This window comes from Paramormyrops kingsleyae, chromosome 13 (assembly GCF_048594095.1).
Source record: "Paramormyrops kingsleyae isolate MSU_618 chromosome 13, PKINGS_0.4, whole genome shotgun sequence".
Lineage (NCBI taxonomy): Eukaryota > Metazoa > Chordata > Actinopteri > Osteoglossiformes > Mormyridae > Paramormyrops > Paramormyrops kingsleyae.
Window position 1 is genome coordinate 21823160 of NC_132809.1, and position 20382 is coordinate 21843541.

The 20382-nt window shown below is 48.7% G+C and overlaps 1 protein-coding gene across 1 annotated transcript in view; it reads left to right on the plus strand.

Moving 5' to 3' along the window:
- Positions 1-20382, plus strand: part of LOC111845753 (NT-3 growth factor receptor-like) — a 165008-nt gene that overhangs the window by 136175 nt on the left and 8451 nt on the right. Inside the window, exons 13-16 of the mRNA XM_023815391.2 lie at positions 2803-2933; positions 6658-6830; positions 8647-8890; positions 18033-18191. Coding sequence (XP_023671159.1) covers positions 2803-2933; positions 6658-6830; positions 8647-8890; positions 18033-18191 — 707 coding nt within the window. The remainder of the gene's footprint in view (positions 1-2802; positions 2934-6657; positions 6831-8646; positions 8891-18032; positions 18192-20382) is intronic.

Genomic DNA, 20382 nt, shown 5'->3' on the forward strand with positions numbered 1-20382 from the left:
GTCCTTGTGCTAATTACCACACAGCTCTTGAGCTGAATCATTTGTGATGGAACAGGGAAAGAACTAAGTTACACAGGGCTCCGGCCCCCCAGGACTGGCGTTTTAGACACCTGGGTTGGTTGAAACAAAATCTTGGTCTGGATTTGTACTCTCTGGACTGAAATGCCCACCTCTGCAACCGAAGCTGAAGGCTGCTGCTGTAACCTTAAGAGAAGCTGTGTGTGGTGCTTTTAAGGAGCTTTACCGTGATTGGCTGAGGCAATAATACATGAATGTGTGGTGGAATTCATAAGCTGTGCTGATCACAGAGGAGTCTTTCAAATGGCTTTTATATATTAAAATGTAAGCTGCAGGGTTATTAGGAGCTGGGCTGTAATATCGATGCGAGTCCCCCAAACAGCCACGGCGAAGTGACACGTCACAGCTGCAGCTGCACACTGAAGAAGACGTACCATCTGCAGCGTGTGGCAGTAACGAGAGCGTGCTTTACCACTAGGCTGGGGGGCTCACTGTGGGCAGGGGTACTGCGTGGCCGGCAAGACCTTAGAGGCTCCTTGATGCCCGTCTGTCACTCGAGTGTCTTCCCCTTTCCTGCCCTTTGCTCATATTCTACCTTTCCGAATGTACAGAGTTTGCTGGAAGGCGGCTAAACTCAGCGAGTTTATTTTATTCCCTTCTCTTTGGTGATTTTGGCTCCTCAGCCAGTGTTTGATCAACAATCTCCTGTTTCCCGCTGCATCCGTTCATCCGGAAGGCCTGAGGTACCCGCTAACCCCCCCCCATTTTAAAAATGTGCATTCAGCTCGTCACCGGCGGAGAGGAAAACCCTCGATTTGGATTTGTTCCGATGTGACTCAGGCCCCAAGCCGAATGCTCCACAGATGGCCCATGGGAAAAGCAGAACCCCCCCCCCCCCTCCCCCATCTCAAGACTACTGTCAGTGCCTGCTGGAGCGCTGGTTCGGTCTGGGCCGAGGCGGGAACGTGCCAGGGCTTCACCTGCGTGGCCTTTCCGGAGGGGCCACCCGCCCGAGACAGGGGAAGGAGCCCCCTGACCCTGACACCTCCCTCACCTAAAAACGTCACACCTCCCCCTCCCCACAGACAGAGATCTCAGGCCATATCATTTAGCATTTGTGTTTGCTAATAATATCCATGCTTTGAATAATGATTGGATTTGTAGATGTAGCATTCTGAATATTTATAACTAATAAGAGAAAATAATCACTTCAGCTGAATTAAACATACAGCAAATAAAATTTAATTAAGCATCTACATAATAATCCATAACAATGCATTTTTGTTGTAAGTGTTGCATGAGCTATTGGTGAAAGTTGTCTATTGTCGATACATTTTGTTGCTAATTATGATAGCTGGGTTCATCTGGGTTCTAAAATAAAAGCCTTGCTGTCTGTAATCATGTAGCGCTCCATATACGGCACTGGCTGCTTATTAAAGGCCCTGGAGCGGGCTGCCGCTTTAGGAGTCGGGCTGATTCCCAGACTGATTACGGCGTGAGTCCTCAGGTCGAGTCTACAGGCAGACGGGACACTATAAATGTAAATGTGTTTTAGAATAGCAGCTCGAATTGGTGCTGCTGTTGCCGCTGTTGTCGAACATTAGCAGCCTGTGTACGGCGGTGGCCTGCAGGAGGAGAAAAAGAGCAGGAGCACTGCGGATGTTGACGTAGGTCAACTCAGAAATATGGACTAAATCAGACATAAATACGTGGTCTTAGTGCCTTTTTTTAGCCTCGCAGGACTTCAGAGAGTGTACTCTGTTTTTCTCTGAGAAGGAGAAGGGGTACGGATGGGTAACCTCCATCGCAGTTACAAGCTGTGTCTGTCCTAATTATCCAGCCCAGACAGGCTGCTTCAAACTCATACCTCGCTGGAAAGGAAGTGAAAACCTACAGAGGTGTCAACAAAGTGACGAGAGAACACAAGCATTTAGAAAAAGTCTCTTCGCCGTCCTCGAAAAAGATCGTAAGTGTTGAAATATGATTTATGTGCCCACAGGTTGTGAGATGGCCTGAAAATGTAATTAGCATGGAGCTCTGTCGGCCTGGAGCGGCCCCATATCCTGGTTTGTGAGTAAACACGCACGGGATTGGCTGTGTTTGATCTGTGTCAGCAGCAGGCTTTAGCAGCCAATCGAATACCAGGCCCGCTTTCCTTTTTTGACTGCCCCGGGTGCCCCCAGTGTTTGCTTTGTTTGGTGGCCCCGAGGCTGTCAGAGGAAACGCACCGTTAGGCCCCCGCGCCGGAGGTCGGCTTCATTAGCCATGCTGGACGCTGCTTCTCCAGAGCACTCGTTTGAGTAAATAGCAGATGCTGTGCTTGCTGGCCATATGGAGCTGCCTGTCTCCCTGCTGAATATTCCCAGGAATGCTAAGCAGGTAGAAGGCTGCAGAGACTGTTGACTTTGCTGCTCCCGTGTTTATGGCGGCAGACGCGTCTCCCCTCCTCCGCGTACCTTTAATTGGGATGTTTTCATTTGACCGAAGTGTGTTCCTGGCGGGGGGCGGGGGGGGGGGGGGGTGTGCCTTCGTCCACCATTTGCGGCTTTTCAAAGCCGGCACGCCACGTGTAACGGAGGCCCCGGGGCCCGCGTGCCACGCCTCCGCAGGCAGCTCCTCTCTCTCGGCATGGGGCCCCCAGCCCTTGCCAGCGGTATGGCTTGTTAGTGTCCCATCTGTGCCGGAATGGGAGCGGGCGTTCCGCGCCGGCGCGTCCCGCTCCCACCATGCAGGCTGTCCCCGCGCTGACGGACCCGCGTCCATCTGTGTGCCCCCTTCCCACAGATGTCCAGCACATCAAGAGGCGGGACATCGTGCTGAAGAGGGAGCTGGGGGAGGGCGCCTTCGGAAAGGTCTTCCTGGCGGAGTGTTACAACCTGAGCCCCACCAAAGACAAGATGCTGGTGGCAGTCAAGGTGAGATACAAGTGAGGGCCCTGTCCCCCCCCCGCCCCCCCCCTCTCTCTCTCTCTCTCTCTCCCCAGACTCTATTAAGCATCCAGTTTCAGCTGAGGGGCAGGGGTCACGCCTTCCCACCCCTCTCTGCCCCACACTCCCTCAACCCCAACTCCTCCCCAGTATGCATCTAGGATCGCCGATCGATGTGGGTTCGCTACTCATTCCCGACGTGATCGATGAGAGAAACTGCCAGTGGCCGGTATTGCCGGGCCGCCTGGACCCAGATTTCCCAGTGCGAGGCCGCAGGGGATCCCCCCCTGTCATCTTGGCATCAGACCTGCCATCAGAGCGGCCGACTGCTGACAAATGGGTCACCAGCTTAGCTTCTGGAAATCACATGAGTGTCTGATGACAACCTTATCCTCTTGCCTTACGTCACACACGAGGAACATGCTGTTCGATAAGGACGGAGGCTAATATTGCTGGAATTTAGCATCTTCAAACCAGTACATTTTGAGTTTGTCCCTTAACTGTGATGTATCGTCTGGGCTGCCTAACACAGACCTCTGCAGTCATTAACATCAAAATCGTTATAGGGGCAGTGAATCGCTTTATCCAGGCTTAAAGATCTTCAGATGATGTGGTTTGTATAACCTGTTCTGGCTGGGTTTCGATCTGCACTCTTATATGCCAGTGGTACAACTATCAGCCATTAATTATGATCAGATACCAGCATGTAGAGCCTTAACTGTAAGCTTTTGTAGTCCCTGTGCCCTGTGTCACTGCTCTATGGGGATGAGGCAAAAATGACTGGAAAAAAAATGTTAGTATATAATAATAATAATAATAATAATAATAATAATAATAATAATAATAATAATATAAGCAACAGCCAAATGATCTAGTACAGGGGTGGCCAATCTTATCCGCAAAGGGCCGGTGTGTATGTGGGTTTTCGCTGCAACTTCCTAATTAGGTCACTAATTAGAGGACTGATTGGCTGAAGAGTCCTCACACCTGGGTTTGAACAGCTGACCTACAGGTTATCCCAGAAACCTGCGCACACACCGGCCCTTTGCGGATAAGATTGGCCGCCCCTGATCTAGTAACTCCTGAGCCCGGGTGAATTTAGGTGGGGGGGGGGGACTTGATGTAATTCTGAATTTGCATGAATCCTGGCGCGGTGGTTACATGGCATGCAGATAGCGGCAACAGCCTAACATCCCAATTTACAGCCGCCCATGGAAATCTCTCGCTCTCAGTCTCTGCATCTCTATCCCCCTGCCTGCTCCCCTCCATTTTTTAAGAGGGACAGTATTTCACGGAGGCGAGACGGTCGAGACAAGCGGCCGCAGCAAAGAAAACACCGATGATGAGCTTGATAAATATTTGCCGACGTGAGGAGACGAGACGAGACAGCGGTCCGCTTCGCTCGCCGTCAATCTCCATCGGGCCACCAGCGCCACTGGACGCGCCCCCCCCCACCCCCGCTTGCCCCACACACCGCTGCGACGGCTGTGAAACACGTTCCATCCACCACGTGTTTCTGATCGGAATTAAAAGGCTGACGGATCCCTCTGAGCCGCTCCGTTCTCTCCCTCCCTCCTTGTACATGACAAACATCTGAGGACGAGAACTGTATCCGTACAAATGAGGCTTATATAAATCCGATGGGTGACACACAGCCAAGGCAGCGGTGCTGTGATTAAGCTGCCTGTAACCCTGTAAAGTGTATTGATCCAAACACAAACCCAAGAAGAAGAGTGACTCAAACCGTCCTTGGCTTTATTTTGCACAGGGTGGAGACACACTTCTTAAAAACACATTTTTCCTCTGAGTTTACATACCAAAGTTTATCCACACGTTGACTGAATTGTTTTTACTGTTTATTTATCCCAACTAGACATGACGATTAAGGCGTCAGAGAACTGCTGACAAAGTCTTCATTTGATGGCGGGGCTCTGCATCTCGTTAGAGACCTGTGGCCATATTTATAAAGCGTCTCAGGATGAATCACGCAAAGTGTCTCACTAGGTGAAGAGTTTATCCTACCTCAGGCTAAAGAGCTTCCTACACCCACTCTCAGCTTGGAGTAGGTGTTCATGTTTGAGCGAAATTAACATCACAATTTCCATTTGTGTGGACAAATGGCATTAATGGTGATATTTTGTAGTTCTTTAAAGTTGTTGAAATGTTTTGTAGTTCTCTGATTTTGCAATAATAATAATAATAATAATTTTGATTTCTCCTTGTAGGTATGTCTTCACCATGTCTTATAGTAACAAATAATATTCCATCTTTATCAGGCCGATCTCCTTTTATAAGCTCTGTGTTGAATGTGTGTGCTGGTCTTCGCCTGACCGGCGTCTCCTGGCAGCTCCCGGCGAGTTAGGACAGCTCCGGAGCTCCTAAATCCTGCTCCAGCTGGGAGCACTTTCCTTAAAATTGCGTCACTTTGAGACTTTTAGGCCACTTTGGATCATTTTCCTTCTCTGAGATGCTTTATAAATGCAGCCACTGGATCCTCCTTGTTGATGGATCTCCACTTCACACGCACGCGGGGGTGCTTGTCTATACAGGTCAGGACCCCCCACCCCCGGCCTCACCGGGTAGATAAAATGCCCCAGGTGGAAATGGCTGCCTGGCTATCTGTATGCTGGAGCCTTCATCCATGTGAATCTGTGGAGTGAAACGTATCTGGGGAGAGTCTAATCAAAATCAAACCACACCAGGCTCCAGAACTCAACGATGAAGAGATCAGACCAGTCGCTTGATGAGCATCTCGGGCCAGGAGGACAGATCCTCCACCTGTAACCCTGTTCCCTCCCCCTCACCCAGGAAGCTCTGTGCTTCTCTGGCTCCAGGACCCAGTTGCTTATTGGTTGTAGGATCAGAGTCACTGTCGTTGCCATGGAAATCACCTTATAAATAAAACAAGAGTCCTGCATCCCAGGAAAGATTTTTGATTTCTGAAGATGAATAGTAAAGGCAAATCCGTTTACCGTCATTTTACTCTGTCCTACACACACTTAACTATGATTGGTGGTGCTACAGTGACTCTCTGAGTCCACACTCCCTTGGGTTAGAGTGACACTGTCCACAGTGTCTGCTGAGGCTAGAGCATTTATCTTATTACCGGAAATCACCTGAAATTATTGTTCTCAGCAAAAGCCCAGGGGATAAGCAGTAAATCTCCATGTTTTAAAGGGGGGACAGAGAAGGCCTGGCAGGGCTGAGATTCCCAGGAGATAGATGTGGGAACAGTGTGATCCGGAGGGAGCGAGGCTCCCTGTCTGCACTCTGAAATGAACCATCAGCCCTTATACGGGAACCCTAATGCAGATCATCAGGCAGCTGTCCAGAACCGCTCTCGCATGCTGGTGACATCCGGTCAGAAATCCTCTTTCACTCATCTTCCATTTTCAGAGATGCCAAATGATGGAACTCATGTCTAAAGTGGATCTGAAGTGTTTGCTGCAGTTTCGAGCTCTGCCTGTCCATGAACATTACAGTCATCTCAGCAGATGACACGGTGTACCAGGAACTCTCAATATGTGTTCATCTAGGTCTATTCTTTTTATTATCTGTAAATGAATACTTTTCCTGTTATCGGGGTTTTTGTGTTCCCGATGTAGTCTGGAGATGAGTTTGCAGCCTGCTCTGTTTATGTAGCCATCCCAAGCCTCCGTTCCCATCGGAGGATGCCCTCCTTCACGTGACTGACTGATTCCCGGCTCTGCAGACGCTGAAGGACCCGACTCTGGCCGCAAGGAAGGACTTTCAGAGGGAGGCGGAGCTTCTGACCAACCTGCAGCACGAGCACATCGTGCGCTTCTACGGAGTCTGCGTTGACGGCGACCCGCTCATCATGGTCTTTGAGTACATGAAGCATGGCGACCTCAACAAGTTCCTCAGGTAACTGCGTGGATCCAAGTGGAGGGCGGTTCCGGGGTGGGGGGGGGGGGGGCTTGCAGACTCCCTGCGTCCTGTTTGCTCCGGCAGGGCTGTGATACAGAACCCTAACTAATAGGTCTCCCAGGAGGGGTGGCTCTCTACTAACCATGCCGGCTATACGTGACATTGGGAGTTTTTTCTCTCACATGGGTCATTAAATACGATTAGCAGCCTTAAGGGGGGGGTGGGAGACGGGGGGCTGGGAAACCTGTGGCGTTCCAAGATTTCTGTAATTCAGTGGACAAAGCCGTTATTTCACAGAAGATGGCGAGACACTTCCCAGCAGAGCGAGATGGCGTCAGAGAAGTGAGACGGTCCATTACAGCTCCATTAATCCCAGCGCAGATTAAGCTGTGAAATTGAATTAAGCGGCCAAAGCGCCCTGCCACGTCTCACAAGAGGGGGGTGCTTGGCATCGGCACGCCCGTGAGGCGTGACGTCAGCACCTCTCCCTTCCAGGTCAAACGAAGACGCCTCTGTGTGTCAGGCACCCCCATCCTCCTGCCGCCCCAGAAGGGGGCCGGATTGGCCAGGCTTTTCGGATCATCTCCCACTTTGCTGTGACCCAAAGCGGGTTTGGGTGCTGGGAAGTTTGTCTGGCGTCCTGCCCTGGTAGAGAGGCTTGTTATCCCCAACAATGTACTGGAAATACCTTGTTTAATATACATTTTGTAGCAGGACGTGCAGATATTTGTGCTAATATTGAGGTTCATATTGGCCTTTGTTCCTATCTAAGTTATCTGGCCTTCAGGAAAATGCAGGCAGTCATTTGATACCTTTGACGGAGAGATTATGAGGGTCTGACTGGCTCCTGGTTCAGTGGAAGGGGGGAGCGGGTGGTCACTGAAAACGCAGGAGACCCCGTCTCACACAGCTGTCACAGTCACGTCAGCAACATGAGTGCAGATCCAAGAGCAGCAGCTCGGCACCTTGGTTCTTGTGGTTCACGGAGACCTTATTCGGCTTGGTTGGGCTGTGTGATAAATCGATATTTGGGCTAGACTGGAATGCTGCTTCCTACAGGCTACCAATCTACAGATGGTACTTACTTGTGCTGCTATGACTTCATCTCTAGTAAGGCAAAGTGGAAATTCTGTGTTTAATTACCCACTTTTGGTCTTTAAGAGGATGGCGGTAGACTTGTCGGGTAATTATAAGAGATATTAATTGCAATGAGTATTCTCCATAATTGCGTTTCTAGGTGCTAGGCTTGTAAAATAGCGAAAGGGTCTTATATTTAAAAAACGTTGAAAGTGCTCTGTTTGTTAAAGTTAGCATTTCGTATAAGATGGTACCCGCATTAGCTAGGATACCACAGGGCATGGTAACACACAAACTTAAAAAATCCTTTCAATGACCTTCAGAGAGATTGATATTAATGGATTCACTTGTGCTGTCTGTCCCGCCTTCATGCCCAACACAACTGACGTGCATGAGTGCTGATGTTAGCTTGGCAGCCATCTATGAATGTCCCCAAATGAGGACTTTAAATGCAGTCTACCTCTTTTTCTAGTACAAAAGCCTTTTAGACAGAGTTTTGCGCAGCAGACTGATTTGAATCCTGACCTCTCATAGCCCAGGGAATGGATGTGGCCACATGACCCGTAGCCCATGGCCTTGTGGGAAGGCCTGGAGGTAGCTACACTTTGTGCTGTATCATGTCAAAATGAAAAACGTGAAATAGTCTCGTCGCCCAGGTCGACGTGGAGGTTGGTGTGACCGTGAGCAGGAGCTGTGAGGGCGGGAGGAAACATTGTGGTGTTTTACCTCCCTGCAGAGCCCATGGCCCAGACGCCATGATCCTGGTTGACGGGCAGCCTCTGCCCACCAGCGGGGAGCTAGGCCTTTCGCAGATGCTGCACATCGCCACCCAGATCGCCGCCGGCATGGTCTACCTGGGCTCCCAGCACTTCGTGCACCGTGACCTGGCCACCCGCAACTGCCTGGTGGGCAACGGCCTGCTGGTGAAGATCGGCGACTTCGGCATGTCCCGGGACATCTACAGCACCGACTACTACCGGGTGAGCTGCAAAACACACATGCTGACACACGTAGGCTCACCTGCCAGTCAGCTCAGCTCAGAGCTAATCAGCGACTCCAGACGGCTGGAGCAAGCTGGAATTTCAAACTCGCCATCAAAGACGTCTCGGTTGTCTCGCTGACTCGCTGCGACGGGCCGTAATGGAGTCTTGGCCGTGATCAGCAGTTGCTTAGATCACGGCCTCTTCCAGGGCGGCACCCTTGAGGCGTGAAGGCATTCAGCTGAACTCTGCAGGGTTAAATCAGATGATGGCATCGGTGAAGCTGGCCTGTCGAATGTCCGATCATGCTACTAAAATTCATGCCTCAGACACAGCCCCAAGCAATACCTAGCCGCTAAAATGACTCCGGGAACATTCCAGAAAGTTCTGCTTTGGTTCCATTTAGAGCACGGGTGTTTTGTCCCACATTTCCCTCGTTCAGTAACGTTTGGGGGGGCGGTGATTGGCTGATTAAATAAGACAGCGGAGGATCCCGAAGCGATCCGGCCATATGTGTGGGCGTCTGGATTTCGCAAGACCAATGTGAGATTTGCCTAATGAGCCATTTAGCTGTGTGTTAATAAATAGGAAATAACACGGCCTGCACTGGAAACGGCACCAGATATGGAGATAGAACACCAGTATAGTTCCTGTGGGCACGGCCTTCATGCTGTCTGCTTCTGCCTAATGTGTCTTAGGGCTATGGAGCTATGCTGAATGTTGGGTTTAGTTCATTGAAACTCCCTGCTTTGAGCCGAAAAACATGCTCTATGGCTGAAAGATGAGTTTAGCACCATTGATATGAGCTCTTCAGACCCCAGAAGAGCTTTCAGCCTGATGACATGGCTGCCGCACTGAGCAGAGGTTACGGGTTATGAAACGGTCACCGTGACCGGACCGAGAGGGGGAGCGGGACCGCTGAGGAGGACAGGAGGGAATATGCTGCACACTGGTTGAAGCAGGATAAGCATATGAGATGTTTTTGGATGAAAGCACGATTTGTTTATATAAAATGACCTGTCATCTATAGGGTTTCTGAATTAACCCACCTTGCCTTAATGATACATCAAAATGCAAAGTGCTGCCTGGAGGGAATGGTAAATAAATAAACGGAAAGGAATTCCATGAACCTATTTCGAAAGTAGCAGAACCCTGCTGATTAATGTGTAGTGCCTCTTGGTGACTCCGACCCCATGACCCCATGACCTCATGACCTCACTCGGTGTCTGTTCCATGCCTTCTGGCTAATTCCTCCAGGTCTTTGGTGGTCCAGATGTAATTCTGATTTATATATATAAAGTTGTTCTTATGGACTGTGAACAGACTCACTGGACGGCATTGTGATTAGCAATCTCAGGATATTCTGGGATGTTCCGGCAGTCCGAGTGTGCTGTGTAATGTCAGCTTCCTCTGTATAATGTAGACACCATGGGCAAGACGGCGGCAGGGTTAGCATGAAGCATCCACAATGATCAGGAAGAATACTACTTTGAAGAGAAACTCCCTAAAATAGATTCTTGTTCAATATTACAGCATGTTCTGACTTTGTTAAGGTTCATCCCTCATACAAGTAGGATTAGTTTAAAAAGATCTAATCTAAGAAGTGACTGTGACCGTAATGGCCATTGATGTCCCGCCTCTTTTATTTACACTTGCGGTAACCGTTGGTAACCACGCATGTCTTGACAACTGTGTGCTGCTACGGTAACAGAGAAATGTGCCAAGCTCACTTCCTCAAAGCTGGCTTTACGTGACAAAATAATAAATAAGTTCAAGCATACGTCGACCCCATAGCAGATGCAGGGACTGAGCAGTGAATCTGCGACTCGCTGAGCGGAGCTCAATGCCGCGGAGACAGCGGGATGAATTGCCAGGCACAGGTGCGACTGAAAGAAACATCTGTAGCCAAAGACACAGTAAGGCCAAGCAGGAAGCGGACCAGCTATGAGGAAGCACAGCGTCGGTACTTTTCAAGATGATGAAAGTCGTCCACAGCCAGAGTAAAGTATAAAAAACATTTTATTTTGTTTGATAAATCCTGAATAATTTACATCTACCGAAATATGAAAGATTAATGCTGCTTTGGCATTCAATCAGTCATCACATTTTTGGGGCTAAATGACCGTATTGAGGTCGCATTTGTGTCTGAAAATCCGCATTGCAGTCATATGAATATCAGTATATCTAAATCTATGTGTTGCAGTTACATTTATATTTGATATGCAGCATTGATGTCATAATTAATTCCTGGACTCTTGCCTTCAATAAGGGGCCTGTCAGCTAGCTGAGGTGATTGAGGCTCTATCTCTACCATGAGGTTCCATCCTGTGGGCTTTCAGTCGCATTGCATTGTGCTTCACATGTAATTAGCTGGTGTCTGTTATGAATCACTGGAGATGCAGAGCTGCTCTTGCTGTCTGTGCTCTATGGGACGATTAGTCTGGCTTTTGCTGGCTTAGATGTTGGTTTGCATGCATGTGTGTCTCCAGTTATTAAAGGCCGATACTTTTTTTGCTTGTTGAAAGCACACAGACCCAGCCCTGTAAGCATGTATTATGTTTATATTCTCGCCATGGCAACTGAGCCGAGCAAGCCTCAGGGCACCTGTCCTTCATCATCACTGCAGAGCTCGGCCAGAGACAGGCTATGAGTATGACAGACCGGGCTGGGCGGGTCCCTGTCTGGGACACCCATTATCTAGTACTACCGATTACCTGGGACTACCCATTATCTGGTACTACCGATTACCTGGGACTACCCATTATCTGGTACTACCGATTACCTGGGACTACCCATTATCTAGGTCTACCGATTACCTGGGACTACCCATTATCTAGGTCTACCGATTACCTGGGACTACCCATTATCTGGTACTACCGATTACCTGGGACTACCCATTATCTAGGTCTACCGATTACCTGGGACTACCCATTATCTAGGTCTACCGATTACCTGGGACTACCCATTATCTGGTACTACCGATTACCTGGGACTACCCATTATCTGGTACTACCGATTACCTGGGACTACCCATTATCTAGGTCTACTGATTACCTGGGACTACCCATTATCTGGTACTACCGATTACCTGGGACTACCCATTATCTAGGTCTACTGATTACCTGGGACTACCCATTATCTAAGTCTACCGATTACCTGGGACTACCCATTATCTAGGTCTACCGATTACCTGGGACTACCCATTATCTGGTACTACCGATTACCTGGGACTACCCATTATCTGGTACTACCGATTACCTGGGACTACCCATTATATAGGTCTACTGATTACCTGGGACTACCCATTATCTGGTACTACCGATTACCTGGGACTACCCATTATCTAGGTCTACTGATTACCTGGGACTACCCATTATCTAGGTCTACCGATTACCTGGGACTACCCATTATCTAGGTCTACTGAGTACCTGGCATTACTGATTATGTTAGCTATGGGGGGGGGGGGCACTACGGGATTCCATCAGTCCATTAGAATAGCCAAACCAGTCCTCAAGTATTTGGAATAGAGCAACAATTTGGACTGTCTGGGGTTCTGAGGACTGGTTTGTGAAATACCACAATCAAACCATCATATTTTCAGCCAGTAATGATATTTTTTGCGTTAGGAAATCCAGTATTGAATACCAAATGTATTAACATGGCCAGGATAAACACTTCCTTACAGGTCTCTTTGTAGAAGATCCAGTCATTTCCGTGAGGTCACTGTAAATATTTGAAGGAATTATCTGATATTGACAATGTTTTCGATAAGAAATTGAGCTTACAGTAAATGTATATTTAAAAAACCAGCAGGTGAGATTTAATTATCATATTAATTGAATTAACCTTCAGTTGACTTGGATCTCATTTGTAATTTTTATATGCAGTAGCACAAAAAATATATGTGCAAACTTAAAGTCAATGCAAATATCATATGTAAATATACATAACAAAGCAATGCATTTCACAGCACGTGAAAGTGGGTCTACGATATGAAGTGATGCGATACGATGCAATAATAGCAAAAATAAAGAATAGAATATTATACAAGATAACAAACAACACAATACAATATGAAATAAAGAATACAAGTATAAAGACAGAAAATGATAAATATGTAAGAAGGTAACTAAAGTAGGGGTGTGCAAATAATTAAGAACTGAGTCCAAGGGTGATGGGATAAGCAGCGAGAGACCAGTGCTCCCAGTACAATCAGCAATGTACCAGATGCTTTTGTTCAAAGTGAGGTTCAGAAAGTAAAGAGCAGTGAGCAGAGGCAGCCAATCTCTTCTGCAGCTGGGGTTAAGGGTCTTACTCATTGGCCCTCTGGTTACCACACTGAGTTTTGAACCAATGAGCATCCAGTCAGAGTCCTAGCCCACAGAGCCACACAGCACTATGCTGGGCATAGACCCATGGTGCAGCAGCATTTAGCATGACCGTTTTTAAACCTCTTTGTCGTCTGATGCTCTTTTCTGAGCAGACACTGCATCCCAATAATTAAGAAGGAGGCCATGATGGTGGGAGACTTTTGTCGGCAGTCCTTCTGGAACAGCGTAAAACATACTGACTGATGGCGCTGTCAGGCCTCCTGCGTACATGGATGCCTGCCATGTCCAACATCTCTCTGTCGCTCCTGGCGATGCAGTTCTACAAGAGCTTGTTAGGGTCCCAAACAAGCGGCAGCGTACTCTGAACGGGCAGGAAAAATCTCTTTTGTACTCTATCCTCTTCAAGACTCCTGCTGTCTTTGCATGTTACTAAATAAATTAACCTGAAATAACACTGGGGGCTTTGATTTGAACGTCATGGCGGCACCCTGATGTTCTTAGACCCAGAGGTTCTGGCAGTGGTGTGATGGGAATTCTTCCACAAGCAGCTGGCGCCTTCGTTGGCTTTGAGTGCATTGAAGGAAACACCAGCTGCCTGCCAGCCTGTCCGCCGTCCCCGAGGAAATCACAGCACACCGATGGAGGCCGCAGAGTGGTCGAGGCGCCTTGATCAGCTGACGCAACATGCAGGCAGTTTTTTGGGGGGGGGGGGTTATTTTGTCAGCCTGGGTGTGATCAGTTGCATAGTGGAGACCTCAGTCGCGTCGAAGAAAATTGTATGTTGGCCCCCAAATAGTGAAGCTGTATTATTGACGTGGTAGGTTGTGTTATAAACTACATGACAAACCATTTTAGCAGGACGTGAGCTTCAGATCGGCGTCAGCGTCCACATCGGGAACAGGTTCAGAAACAAACCACAATAGCGTCAATGTCCGCACTGTTAACCTCAGAATCAACATCAGCATCAGTATCTGCAACGAGATAATCACCTCGTCTCTTTGTTATGCTAAAGAAGCCTTCCAGTGTGGGCCGGGCCGCATGCTGATTGAACTCCCTTACTTTGTCCATGCATCTCCTGTCTCCAGACAATAGCGGCTAGAATGAAGGCAAAGCATTGACTGGGAAAATGGGGTTCATTTCCAGTCTTATTTTCCACATTTTCTCATTTATTTTCACCTTGTCCAGCTAATTGTACTGGCTTGGCACAATCTCACATTAGCACGACCTCTGCTAAGGGCCCCCTGTCTCCGCGGTAAGGCTATGGCTAATGTAACCGCATTCACAGCCAGGGCGTGTGGGCGGCGGCTCACCGCGAGGGGAAAAAAAAACACCTCATTTAGATTAATATATGTTTCTCAAGTTGGTTTTATCTATCACGAGCACTGACGCAGCCACCGTCGTGCACAAAGCCGGCCCAAGTGAGGCCAGGCTGCACGGCTTCATGCTGAAGCGTACCACGTCGTTATCACCGCTGCTGGAATGCCGTGCGTTTGTTTGCCGGATCCGGTTGGCTTTGGCACAGGCTGTCAGTCAGGGAAGAAAAGCGAAACTGACGGGCAGGACTCTGTTGTGAAGGCTTCCCTCATCCCCTTTTTGTGTCCCTGGCCTTATCTCCATGCTGAGCATCGCGAAGGAAGGCGCGTTTCCGCGGCTTCTGCTAAACGTCAGCAAGCCAGTCGGTCCGCCACTGTCTGCCGGGGGAGGAGGTGGGCAGGCCCCCACCTGAAAAAAAAACCCAGACATTGAGGGAGGAGGGCGGGGGGGGGGGGGGGGGGCAAGGGGCTTTGAACCTAATCTCCTGTAAGGGCAAGCCGCCGCTGCGATGTTGCCGTGGCAGCGGAATGCATCCCATTACAGGGCCCACGAGACGAGTCCGCGGGGAACGCGGTGGGCTGAAAATACCACGCCCGAAACAATGTAGCACGTGCAATAATCAGTCCCAGGTGCAGCGGCTTTGGAAATGGAGCGGCAGGCCCCACTAGTCACAATGCCGGCGGAATGGCTCTCCAGAGGAGCGGCTGCCGTGTACATCAATATTACACTGTGTTTAATGTAGAGGCAGGTACACAGAGCTGAGGCCCAGCTGAAATATGAAGGGCTGCCGGCGATGCGGTGTGGATCTGGGCCATACTGCGTGTCTCCCTGCGCTGTGCCGTGAGTGCCAGCCGTGCGACGCAGTCTAAATAACAATCTAAAGCTAAGAAATGTAACTATATCTCATCAGTGCCACTGTAGTATGTTGTGGCTTAGTGGCTATCAGTGTATTTCATCAGCTACTTCACAAATAAAGGGAAAGGAAAATCATTCTCATAAGAGTAGCCAGGCCTGACTGAATATGCTATTATATTTTTTACCTTCTTATTCCACAGCTATACCAACACCGACAGTGTAAAACTGATAACCGTAGTAGGCAAACTCAGAAATACATCTGGTCATTGTAAGGCTGAAATCATTCAATACAAAACAATAATTAACGGCATAGTGAGTGTTTTAACAACTAAGTAATACAAAAGACATTTGGGTAACATATGGTAAAATTTAAAATAATCATGTTGCCAGTACAGTCATGCGTCACTTAATGACAGGGATATGTTCAGAGAAGGCAATTTTATTGTTGTGTGAACATCATAGAATGTTCTTACACAAACCTAGATGGAATAGCCCTACTATACACCTAGGCTATATGGTGTGATCATTAGTTTCTTCACATTTAGGTTGACCAGATGATCTATGTCCTGGAGGACAGATGGAGCTGAGACAGGATTTCTGAATTAACATTTCAGTTAAAAGGACCTGGATTTCACTTAATTCACTGAGTTCTTGCTGCATGCTGATTGGTCAGGCTCCTGTCGTGAGTGTCACTGTTAATGTGAAACAGCTGGATAAGTATTTTAATCAAGGAAACCAGTCAAAGCAAAAGAACTGAATGATTTATCAAAACACAGAAGCCTTTCAGTTTTAAAATAGTAGCTAGTGTCCTCCCTGACTTGGGTTGTATGGTCACACTATGAGTCTGAGTATGGCTGGAGGAGAGGCGGAGATGGGGGGGGGGGGGCATCATTCAGCTTCTCAAGGCATCTGAGAGCCCAGCAGTAGGTGAGAGGCCTGCCAGTGCCTCCTTTTAGAGACCTGTCCATGCCTCCTTTGAGAGGCCTGCCTACGTCTCCTTTTAGAGGCCTGCCCATGCCCTCTTTGAAAGGCCTACCCATGTCTCCTTTAAGAGGCCTCTGAGAGCCGAGCAGCAGGTGAGAGGCCTGTCCACGCCTCCGTCGAGAGTCCTGCTCACGCCTCGTTTGAGAGGCCAAGCAGCAGGTGAGCGGCCTGCCAGTGCCTCCTTTTAGAGGCCTGTCCATGCATTCTTTGAGAGGCCTGCCTGCGCCTCCATTAAGAGGCCTGCCCACGCCTCCTTTGAGAGGCCTGCCCACGCCTCCTTTGAGAGGCCTACCCGCGTCTCCTTTAAGAGGCCTCTTAGAGCCGAGCAGCAGGTGAGAGGCCTGCCCACGCCTCCTTTGAGAGGTCTGCCCGCGCCTCCTTTGAGGGGCCTCTGAGGGCTGGAGGCAGCCTCTGTAAGGGGCTCTCATACTCCAGCGGGCTGATGCGCTGTGTATAATGTGCATATCTGCTGCTAGAGACGCTTTCAGGATTTTCCCTTGAATATTCATCGCTGTGTATTATTTACCAGGTGGCTTCTGTTTCTCCTTCCAGGTGGTGTGTGTTGCGCTGCCTGCTCCCACACGTCGGCTTTCACAGGCCGCGGCGAACGTGCCCCTCTTATATAAAAGCCGAATGCATTTTTAACAGGAAGATGCGTTACACAGAGGCAGGAAATGAGGGTGCTTGAGAAACAAGACTGGGCACAATATTACCAGCCATTAATGCCAATTAGAAGGAATAAAGCAGGCAAGGCTGTGCAGTTCTGAATATACTCAGTCTTCTTTAACAAACGATTAGGTGTGGTTACATCCCATTGGTTTATAGATTTACCTTAAGCTCTAAGGTGTGCTTTCCCTTGTAAAATAGTGCTTAACCTGTTAAACTGGGCTCCTTAAGCAGCATGGTGGTAAACAGAGCGGTCCATCGGTTTCAGGATCCACGTCCATGGATGGAATACGATCTCCTTCTTCCTATTTACTGATTCAGCCTCTAGCCTGACCCTTGTAACGTTTGGTATTAATGAGCTCTGTAATTACTATGGAGACCCCACTTAGAGCCCAGCTCATCCAGCGGCCCATTGAAACTTCATCCTTGCCATGCTGCCATGGAGGTGATTAATGCTGCGCGATCGACGGGAATAGGAAATAGATTTTAACGCGATGCGGTGTAATGGAAGCTGAGTACTGTCATGATTTATGTGTTATTGTTTAATCAATTAATGTATGGCTGGGACTGCGAGTGTGTTTAAGTCTCCGCGTGATCGCAGTTATCTGCTTTGTCTCCCGTGTCTTGGCAGCCATGAGCTCTCCCCGCTGGGATCTCCTCCGATGAAGGATGCAGCTCCTTCATGCCGCCTCTTAAATGAGCACAGGCCATATGGAAGACAGTACAAGTTTGATTTTTCCAAATCATGTTGCTCAGATATCGCTTTCACCCAAACCAGCTTAAATTATACGCTGGTTTCAGTTTTTGCCGGCAGTTCTGATGGGAGCTCAGCTGATGGTTGTGAGGCTGAAAACCATCATGGGATTCAAACCTGTAACCTTCCCAGTGCAGTTTTGTCTCTGCTGGTGCCAATACTCCCCCCCCCCACACAATGAGGTCTCCGTGTGCATGCTTGTGACTTTCTTTCCTGACCTCACCCCCCTCTATGACAGGTGGGTGGACACACCATGCTGCCAATCCGCTGGATGCCCCCGGAGAGCATCATGTACAGGAAGTTCACCACGGAGAGTGACGTGTGGAGCTTCGGAGTCATCCTCTGGGAGATCTTCACCTACGGGAAGCAGCCGTGGTTCCAGCTGGCAAACAACGAGGTACGGCACCCCCTGTCTGCAGCCCAGCCAGCAGGAAGAAGCTTCACTATTCACTTTAATTTGCAGATCCCTTAGGTCAGGTTACGTCCAGAAGCCTATCCCATGCAGGATATGGGGCAGGAGTGCCCTGGATGGGACCCCTATGATTACCCAGTGGCACAGTGGATTTTGCATGTTCTCCCCCATCATGGGGGTGTATGACTGTGTGTGTGTGTGATTGTGTGTGGATTAGGTTTGTTGTTATTTTGACCATTTTTTGGGTCACTTCAAAGATCTGTGAATGCAATCAAAAAAGTAAAAATGTATTTTGTTTGGTTAGTTATGGTTAGGTTAGGTACAGGTCTGTGTGTGTGTGGTGGTGGGGGGGGTGGTGGCTCTGGGTGTGTCTGATCAGGATAGGCAGGTATTACATGGGTGAACTGATTAATTATCTCCCTGCTTACAACATTGTTCACCCTCTTGATGTGATAAAGACAAATTCACCCTGCAACTGTCACACAAGATGCATCAGCCCATTTGTAGGATCGAGCAGTAAAACACGATTGACGTGCGTGTTGGTATGTGACAGTTGACCGTGTTGTAGCGCTCGCATGGCATTTGAGCTTGTTGAGTAGAGATACACACCTAAACGCCGTACTGCGGCTGAGCTATGATTTGCTGGCTAGTTTCAGTGCCTCACACGGCTAGAGGTGTGTAACTGGGGGGGGGGGGGCAGGGCATGGCAAGACTGAAGTGGAAGACTGTGGAGCAATGTACCATTTCTGTTTAAACATCACATTGTCACAGATAGTAAAATCTCCATGCCTCTAATGGCCGCCCGCTCTCAGTTCTGCCCCGCCATTGGCTGACCGGTTTGGAATGGGATTTTGTGCTGGTCATTATCCAGCTGCTTCCAGACGGCTGAGTTCATTATACGCTCGACTGTCCCGGGAAACGCAGACGCTTACACTGTAACTGCCCCCCCCACCTCGTGCGCTGGCACTGCACTCCGTAGACAGTGGCCAGTGGGGGCACTGTGTGGGAACCAATGCGTTTGGGGTGCTGCGCTTTCTACAAATGTGATACTGTGAGCCCCCCCCCCCCCCCCCCCATCCACTGCACGGGAGTGTCCCTCTGTGTCGAGCTGCTATCCACCCCCACGCTCCTGAGCTAGGCCAGGCCAGCCCCTGTCAGCTGGCTCTTGGTGAATATCCCATTCCATTTTATCCAGTGGGCCCTCACTGTAAGCAAATAGGATGCAGTTTTATGAGACCAGGCCTTAGAACGCCTCTCTGGCAGCCAGAGACATTCCAAAGCAATGTTCTCCTTTCCAGCTGACTGTATGATCCCAGCATGTCTCATTTTTCTGTGCTGACAGATGATATGAAAGTCTTAATAACCCGAATGGCCTCTGCCTGATGTGATGTGGTCTTGCAGTCATTTGTTTCAGACGGACTATTCTGTACGTTGTTAAAGTTCCAGACGTGTCTTCTCCATTCTCCTTTGTTCTGAATAAAAATATTCTTTTAGTATATGAATCAGTCCAGAGGTTCAGGTTTCAGTCGGGTTCTGTGTTAAATGTATATTGCTGTTTTAGCATTCCGTATAGGGCTCATAGTGCATCTGAAGGTCCACAGTCGTGCGGTTCTGTGTGCGTTTGGAGCGCCTGCTCCGTGCTCAGCGTGCTTCCCTCTACACTTCCAGGGATCAGGCCCAAATCACCTCTCACTGGATAAGCGATAAGCAGCTTTTTAAACAGGATGGGTCGTGTTTCGTCTGAAATCACTAAAAAACAGTTCACTTCAGAGCTGCCGTGTCTTTCTGCTTTGGGCAAACAAGATAAATACTGTGCAAAAGTCTCAGGCTGCCCAAGAAAATTGTCATGTTGGTGTAAAATTATGCTTTCAACTCTCAAATCTTTTGTCTTGTCTGTCAAATCTCCTACATTCATGGATTTTCTGATTAGCATAGCATATTTGGGTAATCAAAAACCAATCAAGTTATTTAACTAATTCAGAATGCTAGTAGTGGAGCTGTGTAACAAATACACAGAATGTCTGGGGTGCCCCTGAAGAGAGGTTTGGGAACTGAAGTGGTGTTTATCTAGCCATCCAACAAGATACTTTCATTTTGTTACTGTTCGTCTGCATGTACAGTATTCTAATGTTAAATTGTTTTACTCCTGAGCAAATATCCCCATACTGCCCAGATA